This window comes from Papaver somniferum, chromosome 10 (assembly GCF_003573695.1).
Source record: "Papaver somniferum cultivar HN1 chromosome 10, ASM357369v1, whole genome shotgun sequence".
NCBI lineage: Eukaryota > Viridiplantae > Streptophyta > Magnoliopsida > Ranunculales > Papaveraceae > Papaver > Papaver somniferum.
In genome coordinates this window covers 27575360-27600817 of record NC_039367.1, presented here as the reverse complement: position 1 = coordinate 27600817, position 25458 = coordinate 27575360, and the positions used below count along the sequence as shown (strand labels likewise).

Sequence of the window (25458 nt, the reverse complement as noted above, 5' to 3'; positions counted from 1 at the left end):
GTGAGAACCAGGAAAGGTGACGCCTTGTTATTCTTCGGCCTCAATTTGGATACATCACAGGATCCAACAAGATTACATGGTAGCTGTCCTGTAGTGTTATCGAAGGTGAAAAATGGTCTGCAACCTGTAGTGGATCCATGTTAGAGATTTTGAAACGAAGAACAAGAAGCACCGACGCAGGATGCATAGACGAAGACAAACATTGTGAGCAGTGGGCTGCCGTTGGTGAATGTGACAAGAACCCATCTTATATGGTGGGTACTAAAGATGCTGCTGGATATTGTGGGAAGAGTTGCGGCGTATGTTGATTCTCTGGCTGACAAGAATCTTAATGTCATATTCTTGAGTTTTGTTTTCCTTGGTTTACTTATAGGGTAAGTCATATCGGAGTCTGAGCGGATCAAACTTCCGGTTAGCCCTTTGGAAGTATAATAGTGTAGTAGTAATTATAAGTGCGTTTTTTTCTCCCTCTACTTTCTACAGTGAACCCTAGACCCAAAAACCTTCTCTTGACGACGACTTCCAAGTAAACCCTCCGGGGTTTACTCTACAGTCTCACAATGGTGGTGATGTGAGGAAGGATACGAGGTATTTCAACATAGTTTTGCAGATCTACTATACTGATTTTGTATTTCGTTTTTGTTTATCCTCTCTACACTACAAAAAACCTGAGCATTAGCAACCATACGAGTTTAGTTACCTAATACGAGATTTGAGTTGCCAAACATTAGGACAACTTGTGGTAGTTGCGGAGCTTAAGTTTCCGTATGGGTTGTTTCGAAATGTAAACGCAACTACTACAACTGCCTAGTTGCTATGTGCACTATTAGAAACTTAATTTGTAGTAGCCAAATAGGCTGTTTGTTAAATGCCATAGACTGGACCCACTAGTTTTTATAGTTGCTAGTCACTTGCCAAATAATCTAACAACTAAATTTTTGTAGGTGACAGGTAGTTGCCAAACATTATGGAAACTAAGCTTATATCTGTTGTGAATTTATTTAGCACTTAATTTGGTAGTGGCCAAATATGGTGCTTTCGTAATTGCAATAGACTAAAGCAGCTAGGTTGTAGTTAGCAGATAATTGTCGAATTATTCAACAATCGAAGTTTGAAGTTTCCATATGGTTTCTAAATCATTCAACAACTAAGTCATCAACAGCATACTTTGGGTTGCTTGGTTTCTAAATCATTTAACAACTAAGTCATCAACAACATACTTTGGGTTGCTTTAGGATTTGAAGCGAGTACATGCAGTTGCCAAACGTCATGCTTTGTAGCTGCCACATTTAGACCAATTATCAGTTGCCATATTTAGACCAATGAGTTTAACTGGTCAAACACTTGGACGAATGAAACTTTGTGGATATCAGTGCCAGACGTTGGGACAAAACCAGCATTAATTAATACATTTAATCGGTGGCCAAACCCATTAATTGGTAGTCAAACACTTGGACCAATGAAAATTTTGCGGATACCAGTGCTTTGGGACTAAACCAGCATTAATATAAAATTAATTGGTCAAACATCGCAAATTTCGAGCAATGGGGAGTATATAAGTATTAACAAAAAAATAATAATTAAATGAATAGCAGAAATAAAGCTAAATAAAAAATTCCGAAAAGTATTTTCTTATTTGTTTATAGTTAATAATACATTTATCATTTCCATTACACCAAAATATAGATAGCAGATGACATTAAGCATATCATAAAAGAAGAGAAAAAACAAAAAAACAAAACAGAACACTGATCACAATCCTTGGTCAGCTCGAGCAAATGGTCCTTCCCGAGAGATGCACTACAAAACAAAAGCCACACAAAAAAGAGGATCAGATGAAATGGTGGTATCCAGTGAATAATTTTTTATCAGGTTATCTTAGCAATATATGGCAAGGACAACAAGTCAATATCCAATTACATTGGAAGACAACTATGTATGCAAAATAGCACATTCGAATTTACTTGACAATTAGAAACAAAACAACAATTAAGGCTCAAGTGTGAGACGATTTCAATAAATGTGAGGCTAATATATTGGATACATGAACATATGAGTCTACAGAAAACTTATTATGAACCTAATAAAGGTGATTAAAAAGAGATTTAGCATAGGGAAACCAACACAAAATTTCAAACGTCAAAGGTAACTAAGTTACGATGATTTCGATATGCTTGCAATCAAAATGTACACAATATATATTTACAAACACTCTAAGAACTATGTACCAAAACAAGTTTCACATCAGCACTACATAACATGTAACAATTATACCAAAAGATTTACACATGTAACTAACAAGGGCGGAACTATATAGTGGCTTTGGCTGGCTTCCAATTTTTTTTTTACATTTTACAGTGCTGTTAAAAAAAATCAAGGCTAAACAATAGGCTTAAGCCAGCCCAAATCAATCCAATTTGTTCAAGTCACCCCAACATTCATTTTCTAGCTCCGCCACTGGTAACTAAGTACCCAAGCCAAGTGAGAACTACACCATAAGAAAATCCACAAATACAATTAAACAGGTAACTTAAATCAGCACAAAAAGATAAAATCACCCACATACTAATAAGCCTTCCCTATGAACACATCAACTTAAGAGTTAAGAGCATACTTAAATTTAACTTCATGAAAAATGCATTGAAGTATTACAACCAAGCTTGTTCATTGTTCATTAAAGTTCCAGTGAACTCAAATCCAAAAACTATAACTAAGGCTACCAAAATCATGTAAGAACCTTTTCAATTATTGCGAGGCTAATATGATGAATAAAGAAGCAGATGAGTCTATAAAGCTTATTATGAGCCTAATAATGGTGATTAAAAGAGATACTACTAGTATCTGGAAACCAACACCAGCTGATACTAGTTTAAAGCAAAACGATGGAAAATTTTCAAACAAAACCTAGATGATACACTCACATAATAAAGATTCAATAACTAACTAGCATTACATGAGAGTGAATATACAAGATTCAATTTCATTTACAACAACACTATTTTGAGCTAACGGATCAAAAGAAAGTAAACAAACAAAATTAGGAACCTACAAAAAGCTTGCTAAAAATCTAGTAGAAACCACAAAAAAATAGCTACTGGATCATACAAAGTACATATAAAAATGTTAAATTCACATAAATCTAATTAGAGTAAATCTTCAAAACCCTAACTCATGAAAAAATAAGGATCCTAAACATACACAGTGAAGAGATGCAAGATTTACAAGGAATCCACAACTTCACCAATTGTTTCAAAACGCTTTACCTCAGACTTCATTTTGTTATCTACAAAATCAAGAAATTCCATCTAAATTAAATTAGAATAAATCAAATGACAACCAGTAAATGAGACTTAACCCATCAAAATCAATCAAAAGACAACCAGTAAATGGACTTAGCTTTGGTGGAGGTGTTCTATCTTGTAAATCCTTAAACTCCTATGTGGATTTAGGGTTTTGAAACAAACCGAAATCGCTCCAATAATTTCAGTTCTTCAAAACAATCCCTAAATAACAGAAACCCTTAAATCTCCTTCGTTTTCTTCACTTCAACTAGTACCCTCAATGAATTTAATCTTCCACTTCAACAAAAACCATTAACCCTCAACGAATCTCAAAAGACGAAGAGAAGAAAAGATGGAAAGAGATGTGAGGAAGCGGCGCAAAAATGGGGTATTGAAGAAATTAGGTTATGTTATGGGTGATTATATCACTAAGGGCATCATACGGTGTAGCAGGTTGGATGATTATACAGCTCTGACGCCTACTTGATTGGCTGAGGAAGATTTGATGGTTATTTTACAACCACGTGTAAACACATTAAACGATCATTGGATGCCTTTCCTCACTTGGACGTGTTTCACATCACATGCCTCACACTTTAGTGGTACATGGGAAAATTAGTTATAAAAAAAAATAAGGATTTTTTTATTGTATTTAAAAGGTACAATTGTCGATATAAGAGTGGCTCACTGATAAAAATATTGGGTGATGGTTGTATTTAGTTGCCTTTAACTAGTTTCGAAAGACTTTGGCAACTAATTTTTTGCGGTGGTTGCCAGATTTTAGTGGCCTTTTCTCAGATTTTTTGTAGTGCTAGGTACCGTTTGATGTTGGTTTCTCTTGCTTTATCTTTTGATTGGAGTGGATTTTGTTGGTAATCAATCTTCTTCTTGTTCTTTGCTTTTGCTTTTGGTGCTGCAAATCTCTGGGTTTGGTCGATGAACTAAATCATTTTCCTTGATTCTCCTCTCTGTTGCTTGGGTATTTTCGTTTCTATTGATTTTCAAAAATTGATTTTCTTTTTACCTTTTCAAAATCTATTTGTGTTGTTTTTTCAAAACCTTTTCCTCCTCGTTTCCAAAAATCTGTTATCAAACAAAATGTTTTATTTTCTAGTTTCCTTCTTTCTTTTTTTTTTCTTAACACTTGATTATCCATGGCTTTTAAAACTCAGAAAAGGAAATCAGGGGTTTCTATTTTTTGATTGTGTTCAAGTAGAGATTTAAAATGATTTCTTTCCATCCATTTCCTAGATCGATTTTGATTTTGAGATTTATAGCTTAGTTGGGTCCTTTTGTATATCTAGAGATCAAGATCAAGTGAATAAACTGTTCTTCATTTCTCTAAATCAGTTCTGGTTTATTTCATTCTTATCCTTTGTAATGAAATTTCTGTTGAATGGAATTTTTGCCTCTATGTTAGTTCTCTCTTTCCGTTCGTATCCTTCCTCAAGCAAGTTTGATCCACCCGAGTGCGACCCAAAGTAAACTCTTCCCCTTTATATTTTCCTCTGTTGTAGAATTCAGTTCGATTAGATTAAGTTCTTTTGTAATTTCTCAGTTTTGTTAAACACCTCTCCTCTGCCAGAACAATGAAACCTTCTCAACACTTTCTTGTTATCATATCATCACATGTTACTGACCTTTCTTTATCCTGGTCTTTGGACCTAGATCATATAACCGTTCGTTCTGTGTCTTGGAAAATTGGTAAATCATGTTCATCGATTTGTCTATTTTCTGCCGAGAAAATTGGTTAGATCAGGATATGCTTAATTTCTCTGTCGTGGAGGCCTCTTCGGAGGGCACCGGATCACTCTTTTTTTTTTTCGAAATATGTTATTCTTATCTTGATAGATTTATCTCTTGGGTTAGAGCTTGTGATGCGGGATGAGACTAGAAATATAGTTCAAGGTGAAAGAAGATTGTGGTGGCTGATCGTTGTCATTTATTTTTCAATCAATGTAATTTTCAGTTTTAGTTTCCCGAAGAGATCTTGCCCTCGATTTGCAATCGGGCGTTTAAGTATTGTTGGTATTTTAGCGATTGTAATCCTTTGACAATCATGTAATTGCTGGCTTAATCAATGTATAAGTTAGTGACTTTCCAAAAAAAAAAAAATTAATCAGTTTCAGTTTGACAAGTATGAAAAAGAAGTAATAATAATAATGATAAGTGCTGATATTTCTTGCATCCTCGTATCGAACTTGGTGAAGTGTAATAGAATGTTGGGTAATAATGTAGCTGATAGGTAATACTGTAGATGTAATGTTTAAGTTGTTGATTTTGGTAGTGCATAAGTTGATAATCAAGATTGGTAATGGGGGTGACCAAATTCTTGGGTGGTGTGCCAAGCTCAAGGTAAAAGTTGTTTTGTTTTATATGTAAAATTGTTTTGTTTTATTTGAAACTTAGTACACCCCCACATAATTCGGTCCCCCATTAGCAGCCTTGTTGAAAAGTGGCACCATCATTTTGGCTTGCATTTGCATCCCTATAGTAAGTTTGAATCCTAGCCTGGGGTTCCCATTGATACTACTAGCAGAATATATTGTGTAGCGGTTCCCATTGAATCGTTGTAAATAATTGCAAATAAAATAAAATAAAATTTGAAGTAAGAAAACTGATCCAGATAACTAGATTGATTATATAAGGTTTTATAATGGTTGGTCCTCGTAAGATAAAAAATGCAGCTACACTAAAATAAAATTCCTATTTATTGTGGTGCTAACTTGGTAGTCACAATTTTCATGCGCAAATGCTTCTCATATGAAAAAAAGTGAAAAAATAATTTTTTTCAAGCTCTTCGTCATGGAGGAATAATTTCTTGGTTAACCTTCGGGTGATTACAGGGTTACGATCTATGAGGAGCGGATCTGTTGGTTTTGATTCGCATAGTGGTGATGAAATTTTAGTTTTTTTCATTTGTTTTTCATTTTATTTGCTTAAATTTTGATCCTTTTTCTTTCCGGGTATGAATGCAAGTTGTAATTCCATTTGACACAGGTATTTGCTCGGATTTCTTCCATTTCTTTTGTTTCTGAGTGAATCTCTTTTCCCCTTTCTAGGTTGTTGTGTGTATTGTTGTATTAGGTACAACAACAACAGGGACCTGATTTTCTTTCAAATTTCTTTTTTGTTCTTAATTAGATATAGCTCTGCTTTGAATCATCAAGCCCCCTTGATTCTTCTCCTGTTTTAGGTTGTCGTCGGTATGGTGATTTTTGATACCAAACAACAGGGTTCTGGAATTTTGAATCTACCTTTAGTCTGATTTCCTTATACTTTCTGATTATAATTCCTTATATAAGTGTACCTGGATTGTAATTGATTAATTAGTTGTTTATACCTTAGCTGTGTATGTGGATTTGTGTTTTGCAATCCATATTTCTTTGCCTAAAATCCCAATGGTGATTGGGTCCTGTTTATTACTCGTTGCCTTTATGTTGTTTGATAATAGTCCCGAACTGTCGCCTGTGATTAATGGGTTCTCATGCATCCTATTTGGTGTTGTTTGAACACCTGGGTCTCTCCTGTTTAGTTTGCTAATTTGCTACAAGAGTGTTTAGTATTTAAAGTAAGTAATTTATGGATTTTTACTCTTGTTTAGGTGTAGGTGCATCTGTTCAAGTCATATTTTCAAGACTTATCCATTAGGTAAACAAGTGTATGTGCACTTTGTTTTTAAAAGAATCATGCTTAATTTTCTAATTTCTATTCTAATCTTTCGGGTTTATGGGATTGTTGCTCTCGTTTATGGTTTTGAATTAATCTCCTTTCCCCTTCTCTAGGTTGTTGTGGGTATTGTTGTATTAGATACAAAAGCAACAGGGGATTGGGGATTTTTTCCTGTCTTTGGTTTTAAGCTTCTCCTCCCCTGTTTAGGTTGTCGTTGGTATTGTAGTAATTGATACAAGAACAACAGGGGGGTTTTGAAGCTTGAACCTGCTTTTGCTTATTTGATTAATCTGTTTCTTTCTGCTCTAATTGTGTGGTGCTTGATCCATCCTTATTTTTGGTTTGTTAAACCCCAATGAAGATTGGGTATGTGGAGTTAAAATTGGTAATCGTTTATATCCCAGCGATGATTGGGTTTAGTTTAGCCTTTGGCTTTGTTGCCTTTCATCTGTTTGATAAAAGTCCTAAACGTGGTTGATTGTTTTAATCCTATATCCAATGTTTGATTGGGTTCTCATTCATTTTCTTTTGTCTTTCCCTTATTAATCCCTTTGTTGATTATATTTTGCAGATCACTTTCTTTCTAAAAACATTTTTGAAAATTAATCAGTTGTTTAAAAAAAAAAAATCAATCTATCTTTTTATTTTGGATCTTCCATTAGTATAATTGAACGCTTGTTTCTCTTTTAAAAGTTTTAATTGGGATCTAGGAATGGTTCGTAATCTTAAACATTTCAGCGATGTTGATCGTTGTTCAAGTGCATGTGCACTTGTTACTTATATTTAAAAAAAAAATGAATTAGTATCAACTCTTTCTCCATTTGGGTTGCTTTATGAAACAAGTGTATGTGCATTCTGTTTTGAAGGAAAGAAGGAGAAATTTTTAAGTTTTTATAAAAAGAAGAAAAATGATCTCTTAATTTGTGTATTATTGTTCAGAAAATAGATAGGTCTTCTGTTGGGAAGGTTGCAAAGTTGTTTTAAAGAATTTTATGGTGTGAAAATTGGTGTTATTATGGGTTCTCTAGTCATTTCAATTGCTTTGGTATGGTAAGAAATAATGTGTGATTACCTCCATCTAGAGTTTTATTTTATGAAATTAAAGGATATGTTGTGTTCCTTTTAGCGTTTATGTTAGTATAAAATTCTTTAGGACACCTTATTAGGAGTTAATCTTATGAAGATTCAGAGTTGTCTTATCTTTGTAAGTACTTTTGTCAACTTTGTGTGTTATTGGTTTGCAAATTCCTTCTTGCCTTCAGGTTAATTTATTTTTTTCATGTGTCTGCCCATCTTTGTTAAGGGTCTAATAGAGAGGTACCCTGACTCAGCTCTTATTTTTCAGCATTTTAGTGGAACCGTTATTATTTTCTGTGTAGTTATCAATTGCATGTTTTCTCTTTTGGTTGATTGATTTTACGTTAGGAGATAATAGTGATTAGTTTCTTCCCACTATTCAATGTTAAGTATTTACAACTAATTAAAGTAAAATCATCACACATCCAGTCATAAATCTCAAATCTAAACCTCCGCTCCTCTGACCCGACAAAACCCAAAGGTAAGCTGACTTCTTCTTTTGATTTCTTCCTGCAATTATCTCACATCTTACTCTTCATTTTCTTTCGTCGTAATTTCTTGTATTCAAGATTTTCTTTATATGGTTCTGGCATTTCAATTTGAAAGTGATTTCTACGGTCTCAACAAACAATACTTTACAGCAGGAATACATGTAACAAAAGCTTGAGGGTTGTATCCCACTCAAGCTTTTGACTTCTAAACCTTTAATCAAGTAGTATACATCAGCCTAATTCTGTTTTTCATAATATCTATAATTTCAGTTAACAGATCAAGAATCATACTTGTTATTTTCTCGGCTTTACTCATTATAAACCATTAGAAACTACAGTTTACTGCTCCCTGCTTTATATTACATTCCTATGCACTTTATATATCCTGCACATTTCTGTGGACTGAGATTGTATCTAGACTTCTAAACCTAGTTCAGCAACATTAAGAACACCAACAATAGGATACTGCAACAACAACTATTTACTGTCATATTGATTGTTTATTTTTGGCCAATCCTGAACTGATCTGTTGGAGTCGTTTCATTGAGTAAAGACTCAATCTTTGTCAAGACTGGTTAGGATAACAGACTAAAGTACACCAACATTGTTTTACTTTGAACTAGAAGTTGGAACATAAATCAAACTTTCTCATACACCCTGACTTAAAATTCATATATATACTTTGTATCTGCTTCATTGCTTCCCTTAATTTTTAGTGACACAGTTATAAGCATTGTTAATCTTTGGCATTATCAGGGAATTGTCCTTATATTATGACCATGCAAATCTTAGCATGGAACACACAAGGGTGTGGACAGAAAACAACACAACAACACTTAAAATCTCTCTTATATACTGAAAAACCTGACATTTTATTCTTATCTGAGACTAAATCTCAAAGGAGTTTAGTAAGAAAAATTTTAAACTTTTTTCCTAACTTTCATATTGTTGACCCGGAAGGTACTGCTGGAGGCTTAGCCTTTGCTTTGGTTGATGGATTTCACTTTGAAATTCTTCAATGGAACCTCAATATGATTAATGTTATAGTAAAAAATAATTTACATTCAAAGGAATGGTTGCTCACCTGTTTCTATGGTTCTCCAAAGCATGACATGAAACTGGAGGTCATGGGAAACCTAGGAAACACTGCACAAAGAATCAATCTCAATTCAATGCCTTGGTTAGTTATAGTTGATCTTAATATAATTTTTAATAGTGAGGAAAAGGAAGGAGGCCTTCCCTTTAACAGAACCAAAATGGAACCAATTTTAAACTTACTTCAAAGAACAGGTCTAGAGGACCTGGGTTTCAACGGAAATATTTTTACTTGGAGTAACAAAAGAGAAGGCATGTCAAATATCAAGCAAAGGCTTGACAAGGCCATGGCTAATGCTCACTGGAATTTAGAATTTAAATAAGCTTATTTAGAGAACTTGGTATCTGTTGGTTCAGACCATGGATCAATATGCCTCTCTCTAAAACCTTCTTCCTTCTTTCAAATTTTATGATACATGGTTAAAAGAACCATCTTGTTTAGAGGTTATCAAGAAATCTTGGACTCTAAACTCTGGGAACACAACACTAGATCTAATAGCAAATATTTCAACACTAACTCAAAATCTTGGTAACTCGAAAAAAGTTGTTTTTGGAAATCCTAACAAAAAAATCAAATTACTTCTAAAAGTAATTGACAATTTAAATGCTCAACCTACTTCTGTTGCAGTTTCTTCTCTGACTAACAAAAAAATACTAGAGCTGGAGGCACTGTACGATACACAGGAAGAAATAGCTAGGCAACAGTCTAGAAATAACACAATAGCCTTAGGGGAAAGAAATACCACTTTTTTTTTTCATGTAACAACTCTGAAGAGAAGGAAAAGAAATCATATAGAGTGCATTCAAGATAAGGATAATAAGGTCGTCTCAACAAGACAAAGATTAAAGAAGTTTTAACTTCTTATTTCTCTGATCTTTTCACTGAAAGTTCTTCTATTTCAGATGAACTGATTTTCTCACACATTAACCCTTGTATTTCTATAAAGGAAAATCTAGAACTGACAATTACACCAATTACACCAACCGCTGAGGAAATATGGGAAGTAGTCAAAAAACTGAAACCTAACAAAGCACCGGGACCTAATGGTTTTCCGGTGAGTTTCTTTAAACACAACTGAGGGGTAGTTGGCCCTCAGTTAGTCTCAGTCATCCAATATTTCTTCATAACTAGACAGTTGCACCCAGAGCTAAATAAAACTTTCTTGCTTTTAATCCCAAAGAAAAAACACCCTAAATCTCCTGCTGACTTTAGGCTCATTGGCTTATGCAACACCCCTTATCAAGTAATAACAAAGATTTTGGCTAATAGATTCAAGAAAACTATAGAAAAAATTATATCCACGTCAGCTTTTCTCTCTTCTAGGCAAATTTCGGATAACATAATAGTAGCTCATGAGGTAGTTCACTCGATGAAAAAAAGTAAAAAGGAAACAGGCCATATAGGACTCAAAATTGACATGTCGAAAGCTTTCGATAGAGTCAATTGGAATTTCTTAATAAAAACTCTAACTGCTTTTGGCTTCTCAGAACATTGGTGTCACCTTATACAACAATGTCTATCTACGTCTTCCATTGTTGTTCTTCTCAATGGACAATCTTGTAGAGATTTCAATCCTTCCAGGGGCATTAGGAAATGAGACCCTTTATCTCCCTACCTATTCATACTCTGCATGGAAGTCTTTTCGGTCTGTTAAATCATCTTCAAAAACTAAAAAAGTTCAGGGGATAAAACTTTCCCCTAAATTCCCCCCAATCTCTCACCTTTTTTTCGCCGATGATCTGCTCCTTTTCACTAAGGCTGATCTAGGTAGTTGCAAAAACTTATTAGAAGCCATACATATGTTTAGTGCAGCATCAGGACAAGTCATAAACTTTGAAAAGTCAGGTCTCTTTTTTAGCAAAAAGGTGCACAAGAAACACATAGGCATCATTAGTAGATTGAAGTCATAAACTTTGAAAAGTCAGGTCTCTTTTTTAGCAAAAAGGTGCACAAGAAACACATAGGCATCATTAGTAGATTGATGAAGATTAAAAAAAAAAAAACTTTAAAGATACACATTTAGGTGTACTTCTATTCATAGATAGATCTAAATTGAAAACCTTTGACAAAATCATAGAAAAAATGGAGCATAAAATAAAAACCTGGCTTCGCAAGATCTTGTCACAACAAAGTAAAATTGTTCTAAACAAATTGGTTATATCCAGCATGCCTATTTTTAGTATGGGATGCTTTGTTCTTCCAAGAAAAATAACAAAAAGAATAAATGACATCCAAATGGACTTTTGATGTGGAAGAAAATATTAATTCTAAGGGTACTTACATTAAATCTTTTGATTTCTTATGTAATCCAATAGACCAAGGGGGTTTAGGTTTTAAAGAAGCAAACAAGGCAAACCAAGCTATGATCAGTCGAATAGCTTGAGACTAGTTAGTAACCCTGGTGACTTTTGGGCTCAAATTCTTAAAGGAAAATACTTCAAGAAATCAGGAGCTTTACACTCCAAAAAGAAATCACAAGCTTCTTGGATTTGGAAGTGTATTTTACAAGGAATATCACAGATTAAAAAATATAGCATTTGGGAAGTAGGTAATGGCTTACTAATAAACACTTGGAATGATTTATGGCTTCCATCTAGAAGAGAGACTTTGGAAGAGTCTTTTCCATCTAGAAACACTACGTTGACACTTGTGTCTGAGCTCATAGACTTAAACACAACTAAGTGGAATACTGATCTGTTACACTCGTTATTTGATAACTCAACTGTGCAAAAAATTAAAAACATTAGATTATACACTACATCTGAAGGTTCTCTGAAAAGGGATAAACTTAGATGGACACTAACAAAGAATGGTGAATTCTCTGTTAAATCACTTTATGCTAAACTCTCTAATCCTTCTTGTTCAACTCCTGCCAAAACTAAATTTTTTTGGAAAGGTCTATGAACTATGGATACTTCACAGAGGATCAAATTGTTTATATGGAAATGCTTACAAGATGCATTACCAACTAGACAAAATATCAGATCCATGGATAATAAGTGTGTTTTCTGTAACAGTGTTGTTGAAACTACTTACCATCTCTTTTTTGAATGCGCTTATGCAAAGGAGATTTGGAATCTTCAGCCAATGGCCTCACAGGGAGTATCTCAATCTCAAAATTCTCATAATTTGCATAATACTTTCTTGCATAAATACAATGAATGGTTAGCAGGAGATACAAACTCAATTTCTATGGATCTTGCTGCAACCAAATGTTGGTTTATTTGGAAAGAGCGATGCCTTAGAATATTTGAGGAGAAATTTAGAACCCCTACACAGCTTGCCTTAGACATAATAAGACATTATGATTATTGGTATCCAACACAATTGCACACCACAACTCAAGTTAATATTAGTCGTATCAAAACCTTACATTACTGGCAATTCCCAAGAATGAATACTGTAAAGATAAATTCTGACGCTTTTTGGATTTCAGAGCATACTAATGCTGGTTTTTTTGGTCTTGTCTTGCGAACATCTTCAGGTACCTTTCGAGCAGCAGAATGCGGATGGTGCAGGACCTTCTCAGCTCAAGAGGCAGAAGTTGTAACTCTGGTAAGCGCAGTTCAATGGGCCATCAAACACAATGTTCAAAATTTGACGATACAAGGAGATAACCAGGCAACCATAAAATATTTACAAGGAAAGACAAAAGATGTGAACTGACAATGCTTAGGAATCTTGGAGGAAGTTCAACAAACAAGAGACAAACTAGTTTCTTTTAAAGGTTTTTAGTATGTAATAGACTCGCAAACAGGGTGGTAGACTTGTTGGTAAAAAAAGGGCGACAATCAAGTAACACAACTTTATGGACTGATCAAGCTCCTAGCTTTTTAATTGCTGCAATAGCTTTTGACACAGTCAAAGCATATGAATTATGTAACTCTATAATGACAGTACCTTTATATCTTGTTCAATCATGATTAATCCAACAAATTCAGTCATTCGACGAGCAATTCACCATGAGTTAGTCTCTGAAGATCCTGAATTAGCAGATTAATGATACCTAGTAATATATTTTTTATTTTCAAAAAAAAAAAATGCTTCTCATATACCTCATGTTCGCGCACTCACAGGAACCGGGAAAATGAATGGGGGATACATAGCAAAATCGATCTTTATGAATTAGTTTGTCGGTAATGTCAGTTCACCTCCATTGACCGTCCTCGGTAATTTCAGTTTTGACTTTTGAGGTTAAACGGAAGTTATTCTAGTTTCCAGTTTTGGATGTAACTCATTTGACATAACCTAGCATATGTATGGTAAACCTAAAAACTGTTAATGAATTTCCATTTAAAACAATCATATCCCATTTTCAAAATCTCCGATTTTATAAAAAATCAATTAAATAAAGATTTAAAAGGGAAATAAAAGCCAAATCAAGAACACAGATCTCTCCTAATAAATAATAAATGTAGTAACATTAGATTCTATTACAAAAATATCCTAACCGCAAATTTTTTATATCTATTAATTTATCCATAATTTCCGGTTTCCATTTTTACTGTTTTTAGTTAGTAGCTAAACGGAAGTTATTCTGGTTTACCAGTTTTGGACTAAATTGATTATATGTATGGTAAACCTAAAAAATGTTAAATGAATTTCCATTTAAAACACCAACATTCTCATTTTAAGATATTCCAATTTTATGAAAATAAATAATGGAAAAGGAAATAAAAGCTGAATCAAGTAACATTAGATTTTATTACAAATATCCTCACTCTTATTATTATATCCTTCATCATAATTACGTATATTAATTTCCATATAATTAAGTCTCTGATCTTATATATATGAACAACCGGTATTCAAATTAGCTATCAAAACCAGTATCATCTTTTCAGTTTTATCTCTTCAGCTCAGCAGATATGGTGATTATAATCCCTATCCCTGTATCTATCTCAATATTTTTATTATTATTATGATGCCTAACACTTGCTTTTTCGATATATTTTTTTGTAGGATACTTTGAGGGCTAGTTTAGTTTTGTTCATCGGTATCTATATCATGTCCGGCTGTGTTGATGCGACATACTTCAACGTCATGAGATATGGAGCTGTTGGAAACGGCAAGAAAGATGATTCTAAAGTAATTTCATTCTTCTTTGCGCATATGTGCTAGAATTTTTTGTCTTGCATGCATGGCCTCCCTGAAGATTTTAACTTTGTTGTTTAGTCATTATAAAGGTGTGCTAGTGGCCGTGAATGTCCTTGCATCACCTCCAGATCTCTCGTTTGAGTGGCTGGAAGATCATAGCTCCTTTGGTAACAAGGATCATAAATGATATCTCTTTTTAAATGGCAGAAATAGGTTTCGAAATTAAAATAATAATAGAATGCTTCTCAAGAAATTATATTTTTGTCTCCAGATGTCGTCCTAATTTATTTTATTTTAAAGTCTCAAATTTATCTTCTTGTAAAATCCTATTAAATAAATAAATTAAAATTTTACACGTTTGATTGGCAACCTTCAACCTGGACACCAACCCTTTTAAAAAAAAGTATTTCTTTTATAAAAGGTTAAATTTCCAAAATCAAAGTTATATAGTTCTAAAATTTAACTCAAACTTTATAAGAACAAATATTTTTGTTCTTTTCAATAAAAATCCTGGAGCTGTATTTTAGGAATAATTGTCAGCTAATGTGAGAAATATAAATAAAAACAACAATTATGCCAGTTTTTATTTTCTCTGTACATTGGGAAAGAACAATTGATTTCATTTTTGTCCGATTTAGGCATTTTTGAAAGCATGGGAAGATACGTGTGGAGCAAAAGAGCCATTAGTCATGGTAATACCTTCGGGAAGAACTTTTCTTGTTAAGCCCATGACCTTCAGTGGCCCATGCAACTCCGGAAGCGTATACATCCAGGTATTTTATGTTAGAAAAAACGCTTTAAAATTACCAATTTTTTCATGGACTATGTTTTGATCCCTAGACCTATTGCCCATTAATTGTTTTTTCTTTTGAATAGATAAAACAATAGTCCCACACTGACTAAAATCTAAAGAGTTTTAGACATAAATACCATAGAATTGGCTATAAGGGCATGGCCCTTGGGTCATTAGACTTTTGTGCTTGGGGGGAAGGCTTAGACTAGGGCAAGGTTGCCTTTCCCGTACGCATAGAAGCACGCACGCCGCCGCAGCCGTCCGTCTGTCCGGTCGGTCGGGCTCGGGTGTGGGTGTGGGTGTGGGTGTGGGTGTGGGTTCATTAGATCCTATCTTTTTGCTGAAATTTTTGGTACGTGTTTTCCACACAAGTAGAAGAATCTGCACGAGTTTTGTCCTGACTTCTTTGTCTGAACGTGCTTGTCTTGGCTTCTTTGTTTGTACGTGTTTTGTCCTGGCTCCCTCGTATGTACGTATTTGGCTTGGCAGCAACACACTGCTCCATGCCTGACAAAACAACTTTTCTTGCACTATCTTTAACCCAACATAACCAGTTTTTTCTGTCATACGCATGGGTTTTCTTTCTTGTTTGTAACTACACAAACACTATATAAGAGAGTAGTTGTAATCTCAGAAAATAGAACACAGAGAAACATCTCTTCTACTCTCCCTCTGTTTTTCTGTAAACATTTCTTCTATTGTTTTAAGTTCTGCCAAGCTCTAAGGGTACCCTCATTGTATGCTACATTGAGGGGTACTAACTGTAGTTGTATCCTGGAGGTGACTCGCCAACTGCTGTAGCATCTCAGAGGAGTGGCAGGCGATATTGCCTTTAGGACAGCGTAGTTTACGTGCCTCTACATTTTCTGTGCAGCAACATCAGCAACATTATTTTGAGCTAAGTATCTTCTTCTCAGTTACTTTATTAGTAATTTACCCAACAATCTAAAGGCAATATCCTCTTTACTATATTTTGTAACAACATGGGAAAGAGTACTGTAGACAAACCCCCAAAGTTTAGTGGCAAGGACTTCAAACGATGGCAGTCCAAAATGTTATTCTTCTTAAAAGACCAAAGGCTAGATGAAGTTGCCTTAGAAAGACCCTCAAGAAGGCTTCATGACCGTGGTTATGAAGATAGACTGGATAGGTGGACTAGGAAAAATTACATGTGCAAAAACCATATTCTTAACTGTCTGGATGACTCCTTGTACGACTTTTATAATGCAAAAGAGAATTTTACTGCTTTTGATTTATGGGAAGCCCTAGAAGAAAAATATCTTGCTGAAGCTGCTGGAAGCAAGAAGTTCTTGGTGGCTAGGTTCCTGGAATATAAGATGACTGATGAAAAGCCTGTTGTAGAACAATTCGTCGAACTCCAGCTACTCATCAACGAAATTCTTGCTGAAGGCATGCATATTGATGAATCTCTACAAGTATCTACAGTGATTGAAAAGCTACCACCCTCATGGAACGAGTACAAGAGGAGGCTGCGACACAAGAATCGTGAAATCACCATGGTGGAGCTGGGGAAAAAGATCCAGGTGGAGGAACTTCTGTGCTGCAAAGACAAGAGCCTGATGCTGAGCAAAGACATGTCAAACAAAGCTCATGTCCTGGACGATAATGCTGCGTCAAAGAAAAGGCACGGAGAATCCAGCAAAAATGGTAAACGTAACAAACAACGTAACTCCAAAGGTAACCATCTTAAGCCAAAGGGTGGTGTCTCCAAAAACACCATCAAATGCGACTGCTATAACTGTGGGAAAACTGGTCATATGGCCAAGGACTGTAGGGCACCTAAAAAGACCAAAAATGATCCTAAACAGAAAAATAAGGCAAATGTAGTAGATGATTCTGGATATTTTACTGGCATGGTGTCTGAAGTCAACCTTGTCTCTAATGTGACCAATGTGAGAGACTGGTAGCTTGATTCTGGAGCCACTAGGCATGTCTGTAAGTTCAGAAATGCTTTCTCCTCCTATAACAAAGTAGGAGACGATGAGAAATTGTTTATGGGAAACTCTTCTACCTCTAAAGTGGTAGGAAAAGGCAAGGTTGAATTGAAGCTCACTTCAGGAAAAACTCTCGCATTGAATGACGTGTATCACGTCCCGGACATATGCAAGGATCTTATCTCAGAAACCATCTTACTTGGAAAAGGTTTTAAATTTGTAGCTGAGTCTAACAAAGTTGTAATCTCTAAAGGTGGTGACTTCGTAGGAAAAGGATATGTCACTGATAACATGATTAAGCTTAGTGTACTTTCTTTGAACTTGAATGATAATGCATCTTCTTCTGCTTATGTTTGTGACTCCTCACATGTTTGGCATGATAGACTAGGACATGTTAATTTCAAATCTATTGAAAGACTTGCTAAATTAGGCTGCATTCCTAAAATAATCTTTGGCAGAGGTCATAAATGTGAAATTTGTGTTGAATCTAAATATGCTAGAAAACCCTTTAACAAAAAGGTTGAACGTAGTACAACTCCCCTAGAACTAATCCACTCCGATTTGGGAGATTTGAAATCAACACCAACTAGAGGTGGGAAAAAATGGTACATCACTTTTATAGATGATCACTCAAGATACTGTCAGGTTTATCTTCTTAGAAGTAAAGATGAAGCCCTAGACGCTTTCAAATTATATAAACTTGAAGTAGAAAACCAAAGAGGTGTTACTATTAAAACTCTTAGGTCGGACCGAGGCGGTGAGTATGTGATACCTATAGGAGAATTCTGCAAACTTAATGGCATCATTCATGAAACTACTGCACCTTATTCACCTGAGTCGAATGGAGTAGCTGAAAGGAAAAACCGAACACTCATAGATATGGTGAACGCTATGTTAGCTAGTTCAGGGCTACCTTCGAACCTGTGGGGGGAAGCAATTCTCTCTGCTTGCTATATCTTGAACCGAGTTCCATTTAAGAAATCCGACAAAACTCCATATGAGTTATGGAAAGGAAGACAACCGTCCTATGCATACTTTAAAGTGTGGGGGTGTTTGGCCAAGGTGGCCACTCCTCGTTCCAAGAAAACCAAAATAGGACCTAAAACTGTAGATTGTGTTTTCCTAGGATATCCTGAGCACACTAGTGCTTATAGGTTCATGGTAATTGGTGAGAACACCATAATGGAATCCAGAGATGCAGTGTTTTTCGAACACATTTTCCCTTTAGGGTCTGGACCTCATAAAAGGGTCCGCGATGATCTCTCAGATGTTCCTTCGACTAGTCAACCCCCGTCTCTAGATGCTGAAACCGAACCTAGAAGAAGTAAGAGGGTCAGAACCGAGAAAGGTTTCGGTCCAGATTTTGTGACTCTTACGGTAGAGTCTGAACCCCAAACCTATAAGGAAGCTATGACTTCTCCGGAAGCTCCCTTCTGGGAAGAAGCTTCAAATAATGAGTGGGATTCCATTCAACAAAATGAAACTTGGGAGCTTGTAGACTTACCTCCTGGTAGTAAAACCATAGGTTGCAAGTGGGTCTTCAAAAGGAAACTTAGAACAGATGGAACTATAGAAAAACACAAAGCTAGGTTGGTAGCTAAGGGGTACAGACAACAGGAAGGATTAGATTTCTTTGATACCTATTCACCGGTCACTAGAATCACTTCTATCCGGATGCTGATTGCTATTGCTTCTATTTATGATTTGCATATACATCAGATGGATGTTAAAACTGCTTTTTTATATGGTGAATTGAATGAAGAAATTTATATGGACCAACCGGAAGGTTTTGTTGTGAAAGGTTTTGAAGATAAAGTATGCAAACTGAAAAAATCTTTGTATGGTTTAAAACAAGCACCTAAACAGTGGCATGAAAAATTTAATCATGTAATGATATCTAATGGCTTCAAGGTTAATGAATCTGATAAATGTGTTTACATTAAATCTGTGGATGATTCTCATGTTATTGTGTGCCTATATGTTGATGATATGCTCATATTAGGTAGTAACCTTGATAGTATCAATACCACTAAAAGCATGCTTAACGAAAACTTTGACATGAAAGACTTAGGCCCTGCTGATGTAATCTTAGGGATGAAAATCAGAAAGATGTCTGATGGATATAGTCTTAGTCAATCTCATTATGTTGAAACTGTGCTTAAGAGATTTAATCATGAAAATGCTAAACCTGCAACTACTCCTTATGATCCCAATTGCAAATTGAAAAAGAACAAGGGTGAGGGTATTTATCAACTTGAGTATTCTCGTGTTATTGGCAGTCTTATGTATTTAATGAACTGTACAAGACCTGATATTGCCTATACTGTGAGTAGATTAAGCAGGTACACTTGCAACCCTGGGAAGGATCACTGGAATGCTCTCTACAGAGTTCTACGGTACCTGAGAGGAACTTCAAACTATTGCCTAAGTTTTGGGAAGTATCCTGCTGTGCTAGAAGGGTATTGTGATGCTAACTGGATATCAGACTCAGATGAGTGCAAATCCACTAGCGGGTACATCTTCACACTTGGTGGTGCGTCTGTGTCATGGAAGTCTACCAAACAGACATGTATAGCCCGATCCACCATGGAGTCTGAGTTTATAGCCTTGGAGAAAGCTGGAGAGGAAGCTGAATGGATACGAGGTTTCCTGGGTGGAATTCCACTCTGGCCCAAGCCTGTGTCTTCGATCGCAATCCACTGTGACAGTCAAGCTGCTATTGGATGCGCAAAGAATAGTGTATACAACGGAAAGTCTATACATCTTCGAAGAAGACACAAGACAGTGAAACAACTACTCTCTACTGGCATCATCTCTATAGACTTTGTAAGGTCTAAAGAGAATATTGCAGATCCTTTGACGAAAGGGTTATCTAGAGAGGTAGTTAGATCCACATCGAAGGGGATGGGACTCAAGCTCATAGAATAAATCGCCATGAAGGACACTCAACCTTGTGAATGGAGCTCCAAGATCAAGGTTCAATGAGATAACTAATTTTTGGTGATGTCGAGAGAAAGCACTATCTTTGTCCCTCCCTATGGTGTAACCATATGATAGTGCTGTCTGCATGTTTTAGGATGATCTGTCAGGATCTTAATGAGTTCCATGGCTTTACTTAAAGCGGAGTGTGGCAGGACACTCTTAATGGACTCACCTATGTGGATGTTGGAAGTGGGGCCGCTTCCTATGAGAATTTGAGCTTTTTCTCTAGAGACATTCATTAAGTCCGGGATTTAGCCCACGGCCAAAACGGGCACAACGGCAAGAGCTTGGCAGCTTTCTTTTTCTTTGAGACATCAAAGTGTGGTTGTTATTTCTGAATTGCACTCACTGTTGACGGTTCAAGACATTGTGTTCACCGAAACAACAAGCAGTTCCGGTAACCTCTCACTATGTTAAGGTTCAATCTCTGGGACACCTTAGCCTAATATTGATGTATTATGTTTTCTCGTATTTCGTCGATATGTTTTATCATTCATGTGGGGGATTGTTAGAAAAAACGCTTTAAAATTACCAATTTTTCCATGGACTATGTTTTGATCCCTAGACCTATTGCCCATTAATTGTTTTTTCTTTTGAATAGATAAAACAATAGTCCCACATTGACTAAAATCTAAAGAGTTTTAGACATAAATACCATAGAATTGGCTATAAGGGCATGGCCCTTGGGTCATTAGACTTTTGTGCTTGGGGGGAAGGCTTAGACTAGGGCAAGGTTGCCTTTCCCGTACGCGCGGTGCTTCGCACAGAAGCACGCACGCCGCCGCCGCCGTCCGGTCGGTCGGGTCGGGTTCGGGTGTGGGTGTGGGTGTGGGTGTGGGTTCATTAGATCCTATCTTTTTGCTGAAATTTTTGGTACGTGTTTTCCACACAAGTAGAAGAATCTTTTCTTTGTCTGCACGTGTTTTGTCCTGACTTCTTTGTCTGAACGTGCTTGTCTTGGCTTCTTTGTCTGCACGATTTTTGTCCTGACTTCTTTGTCTGAACGTGCTTGTCTTGGCTTCTTTGTTTGTACGTGTTTTGTCCTCCCTTGTATGTACGTATTTGGCTTGGCAGCAACACACTGCTCCATGCCTGACAAAACAACTTTTCTTGCACTATCTTTAACCCAACATAACCAGTTTTTTCTGTCATACGCATGGGTTTTCTTTCTTGTTTGTAACTACACAAACACTATATAAGAGAGTAGTTGTAATCTCAGAAAATAGAACACAGAGAAACATCTCTTCTACTCTCCCTCTGTTTTTCTGTAAACATTTCTTCTATTGTTTTAAGTTCTGCCAAGCTCTAAGGGTACCCTCATTGTATGCTACATTGAGGAGTACTAACTGTAGTTGTATCCTGGAGGTGACTCGCCAACTGCTGTAGCATCTCAGAGGAGTGGCAGGCGATATTGCCTTTAGGACAGCGTAGTTTACGTGCCTCTACATTTTCTGTGCAGCAACATCAGCAACATTATTTTGAGCTAAGTATCTTCTTCTCAGTTACTTTATTAGTAATTTACCCAACAATTTATTCGCACTCAATTTCTCAAATCTCTACGGTTGTTTCAAATTTTCTTATTTACTTGGCTGTGCATGCAGATTTTCGGAAAAGTAATCGCGCCAGAAATGTCATCGTGGGACGATAATGATGACAAGAGTTGGTTGGTATTCGATTCAATAGACGGACTTACAATCCAAGGACCAGGCCAATTTGACGGCCGAGGTTCATCATGGTGGAAATGCAGAACGGATCACGTAAAATTTTCATGCATTTTGCTCTTCTGCTTATTTCAAATCAATATCGGCTTGCTAAGACCCTTTTCCTATTTTACTAACTTTTTATTTATTTATTTTTTATACAGAAATGTTCTCGTGCACCCACGGTATGTTTTTTAATGCTAAATACCTGCTTCAGTTCGTTATCTTCTATGCTGCGGCAGGTGCTCCTGCACCAGCAGTGACGAGCACCAAGAGATCTTTCATGACTTTTGTTTTTGTGTATTTCCTTGCAGGCATTTGTGGCCAATCACTGTAATCACCTGAAGATTGTTGGTGTGTATTTCGTAGACGCTCCAATGTTTCATATAGTCATAAACGGATGCGACAGGGTTGCAATTTCTAACATTCATATAACCGCACCTGAAGACAGCATGAACACTGATGGTATTCACATCGGAAATTCTAAAAACGTGTATATTGATCACTCCATTATCGCAACAGGTACTATGAGAGAACCGAGATATATATGCCAGAAAAATTAATATTGTTCAGTCAAGTGTACGTACGTCTTAACCAGTGATTTCTATGTTGTAGTTGATGACTGCATTTCTATTGGGAATAATAGCTCCTATGTCTTTATTAGTAAAATTACATGCGGACCAGGACATGGAATAAGGTATATATGAGACGTTGCTTCGGCGTGTATATAATTCTTCGTTCTGTCATTTCCTTCTGAAGATGTATACATTTGGTAATGATTTTTATTTACAGTATTGGAAGTTTAGGAGCAGATAAATCGAGTGCCGCCGTTGAAATGATACGTGTTACTAGTTGTAATTTTATAGGGACTATGAATGGGGCGAGAATCAAGACATGGCAGGTAAAAATATTGATCCATGGAAGACAAAACAGAAAAACCTTTTTACTGATGAGATCTTGCTAACATTTATATTCTGTCATCTGCTTGTGTAGGGAGGATCTGGTTATGCAAGAGATATCAAGTTTGAAAACATATATTTTGATTCAGTTGATCACCCCATTATCATTGACCAGTATTACTGCAATGGTGATCATAACTGTGAAACACATGTAAGCCCCCCATTATCCCCATTTGCATGTTGTATCATGTGAATCTTTTAAAGAACTGTCCTCGTCGATCCTTGACGCTTGACATTTTTGTTTAATAGAAATCGGCCGTGAAAGTGAGTGACGTGACATTCAAAGGGTTAAGAGGTACATCAACAAAACAAGTGGCTATCGATCTGGCTTGCAGTAAAACAGTTGGCTGCACAGACATTACTCTCGAAAGAATTCAAGTGAAGCATATCAAAAGGGAAAAAGATACAATTTCTAACTGTATCAATGCCCATGGAATTTCTCAAGGTCCTGTTTCTCCACCTGTTCCATGTCTTTCCTAGTGGAGTCCTTGTAAAACTTGAATATTGTGTGGTGTGGCTGATAGATTAAGTATTCCAGACCCCCTTAGTTTGTAAGAAAAATGGTGGCGTGGTTGATAACCAAAGCATTGCAACCCCCAATTTAAATCCAGCGTAATTTTTTCGTTTGCTAGACAATTATATTTATGTTAAACGAAGATAAAATGTTTCATTTAACATTATCTCTACGATGTTCAATAAAGTTAGTTGTTGGTCTTACTTGGTTGTGTTATGTATTTCTCCTTTAAGCAACAAATGTCAAGTGATCAAAGTTGCACAAGGCTACATACACGAGCAGAAACAAATGTCAAGTGACCAAAGTTACACATGAGTGATCAACCTAAGTCGGTTGAAAACAATAAACAAATGAAGAGGAAAAATCTTGAAAGGGATTGCATTCAAATCCAAAAAAAATTAACTTTTGGTTTATGTAGTTTAATTTTTTTTGCTTTTACTTTGGGGTCCGATTTTATTGTACTATTAGACGAATGCAAAAAAAAAAAAAAAGTATATTAGGAAATTAGATTCTTATGAACCAAAATTGTTAATTACATACAAATAAATTGTGTTGTTTGGTTCAAAGAATTGGCACCAAACTGTCAGAGATACCTAGGTAACAAAATATTAAATATTGTGAAGAAGAGATTAAGTTGTTGGACATTTTTCTCTGATTTGATTTCATTTAAATTGTTTTCTTGTTACAGATAGACACACACATAATTCAGACTATTTAAAAGAAGATGCAATCGGGGGATATGAATTAATATCCCCATCCAATAGTTTCTGCTAAGTTTTTTTTGAATGACGGAAATATTAAACTACCCTTTTAAACAAATAAAATCTAAATCAAGTTTAAATATTTCCCACTCCATTTCAAATTCTCTTATCCTTTGCAGTCGGCCCCTCACTTGAAAACAATTTTTATATCGCTGGTATTTTATTATTGATGAAGACCAAACCGGAAGTGATGAATATCATGCCGAAAGTAACGAATACCATGCTAGATTTCAAATTCTCTTCTCCTTCGCAGCCGGACCCTCACTTGAAAACAATTTTTTTTTATATCGCTAGTATTTTATTATTGATGAAGACCAAGCCTGAAGTGATGAATATCATGCCGAAAGTAACGAAGACCATGCTAGAAGTGATGAAAACCATGCCGGGAGTATTTTTTTACATCGCCGACATTGTATTAGTGATGAAGACCATGCCGGAAAATGGTGCCGACGTGCTCGATAAATAACTTACACTGCTGGCACTGTAAGTTGGGAGTACTGATTTTCTGTAAGTTTTGGAATATTTGTCGACATTGATTTTGTCGGCGTTTTGTATGTTGGAGTACTCATTTTAACCAAATTCGTATTACCTCAAAAAATTCCTTCTACTCTCACCCAAGTGAAGTGATTATGATTTATATTTATACTAATACTAATCATTATCAAACTAATTTATTAATTTATCTAATTATAATTAATCATTAAATATGATTACTGAGGGGTAGATTAGGAACTAGTTAAAATACATGGACAGGGGGTAACTTTGATTTACTATTTAAATCCTTATTTTGTCTTATTATCATATCCCTCAATTGCGCATTCATTTAAAACACTTGATTCTTGTGACTCACACAAGCGGTGACTAGCGTACACATTAACAGGCACCTGGCAGTTACCACACGCACATTTCACACAGATTTATATATGTATCCTAACACACACACACACCTACACATACACCACCACCACCACCAAGTGCAGGGTCTATGGATGACCAAAGACACTGAGCTTGAATCTAAGCACAGATAACTGAGTACTAGATAACCCTTTTGTGAAAATATCATCTATGTGATCCTAAGTG

General features: G+C 35.8%; 1 protein-coding gene and 1 long non-coding RNA gene across 2 annotated transcripts; both read left to right on the top strand.

Moving 5' to 3' along the window:
* Positions 1–5921: 5921 nt before the first annotated feature.
* On the top strand, positions 5922–13573 carry LOC113317940. Its single transcript, XR_003344132.1, has 2 exons — positions 5922–8511; positions 13102–13573. It is a non-coding gene; the product is annotated as an uncharacterized LOC113317940 (long non-coding RNA).
* Positions 13574–14485: 912 nt separating this feature from the next.
* On the top strand, positions 14486–23583 carry LOC113315439 (probable polygalacturonase At3g15720). Its single transcript, XM_026563715.1, has 9 exons — positions 14486–14509; positions 14580–14705; positions 22046–22201; positions 22309–22329; positions 22459–22666; positions 22760–22841; positions 22937–23045; positions 23138–23254; positions 23353–23583. Exons 1-9 carry the CDS (start codon positions 14486–14488, stop codon positions 23581–23583), a joined length of 1074 nt encoding a protein of 357 aa, XP_026419500.1.
* Positions 23584–25458: the final 1875 nt, after the last annotated feature.

Coding starts and splice junctions, on each gene's coding strand:
- LOC113315439 (XM_026563715.1), top strand. CDS start 14,486: ATGGTGATTATAATCCCTATCCCT. Junction 22,202..22,308: donor GGAAATGCAGAACGGATCAC/GTAAAATTTTCA, acceptor TTTTTTATACAG/AAATGTTCTCGTGCACCCAC. Junction 22,842..22,936: donor GGACCAGGACATGGAATAAG/GTATATATGAGA, acceptor TTTTATTTACAG/TATTGGAAGTTTAGGAGCAG.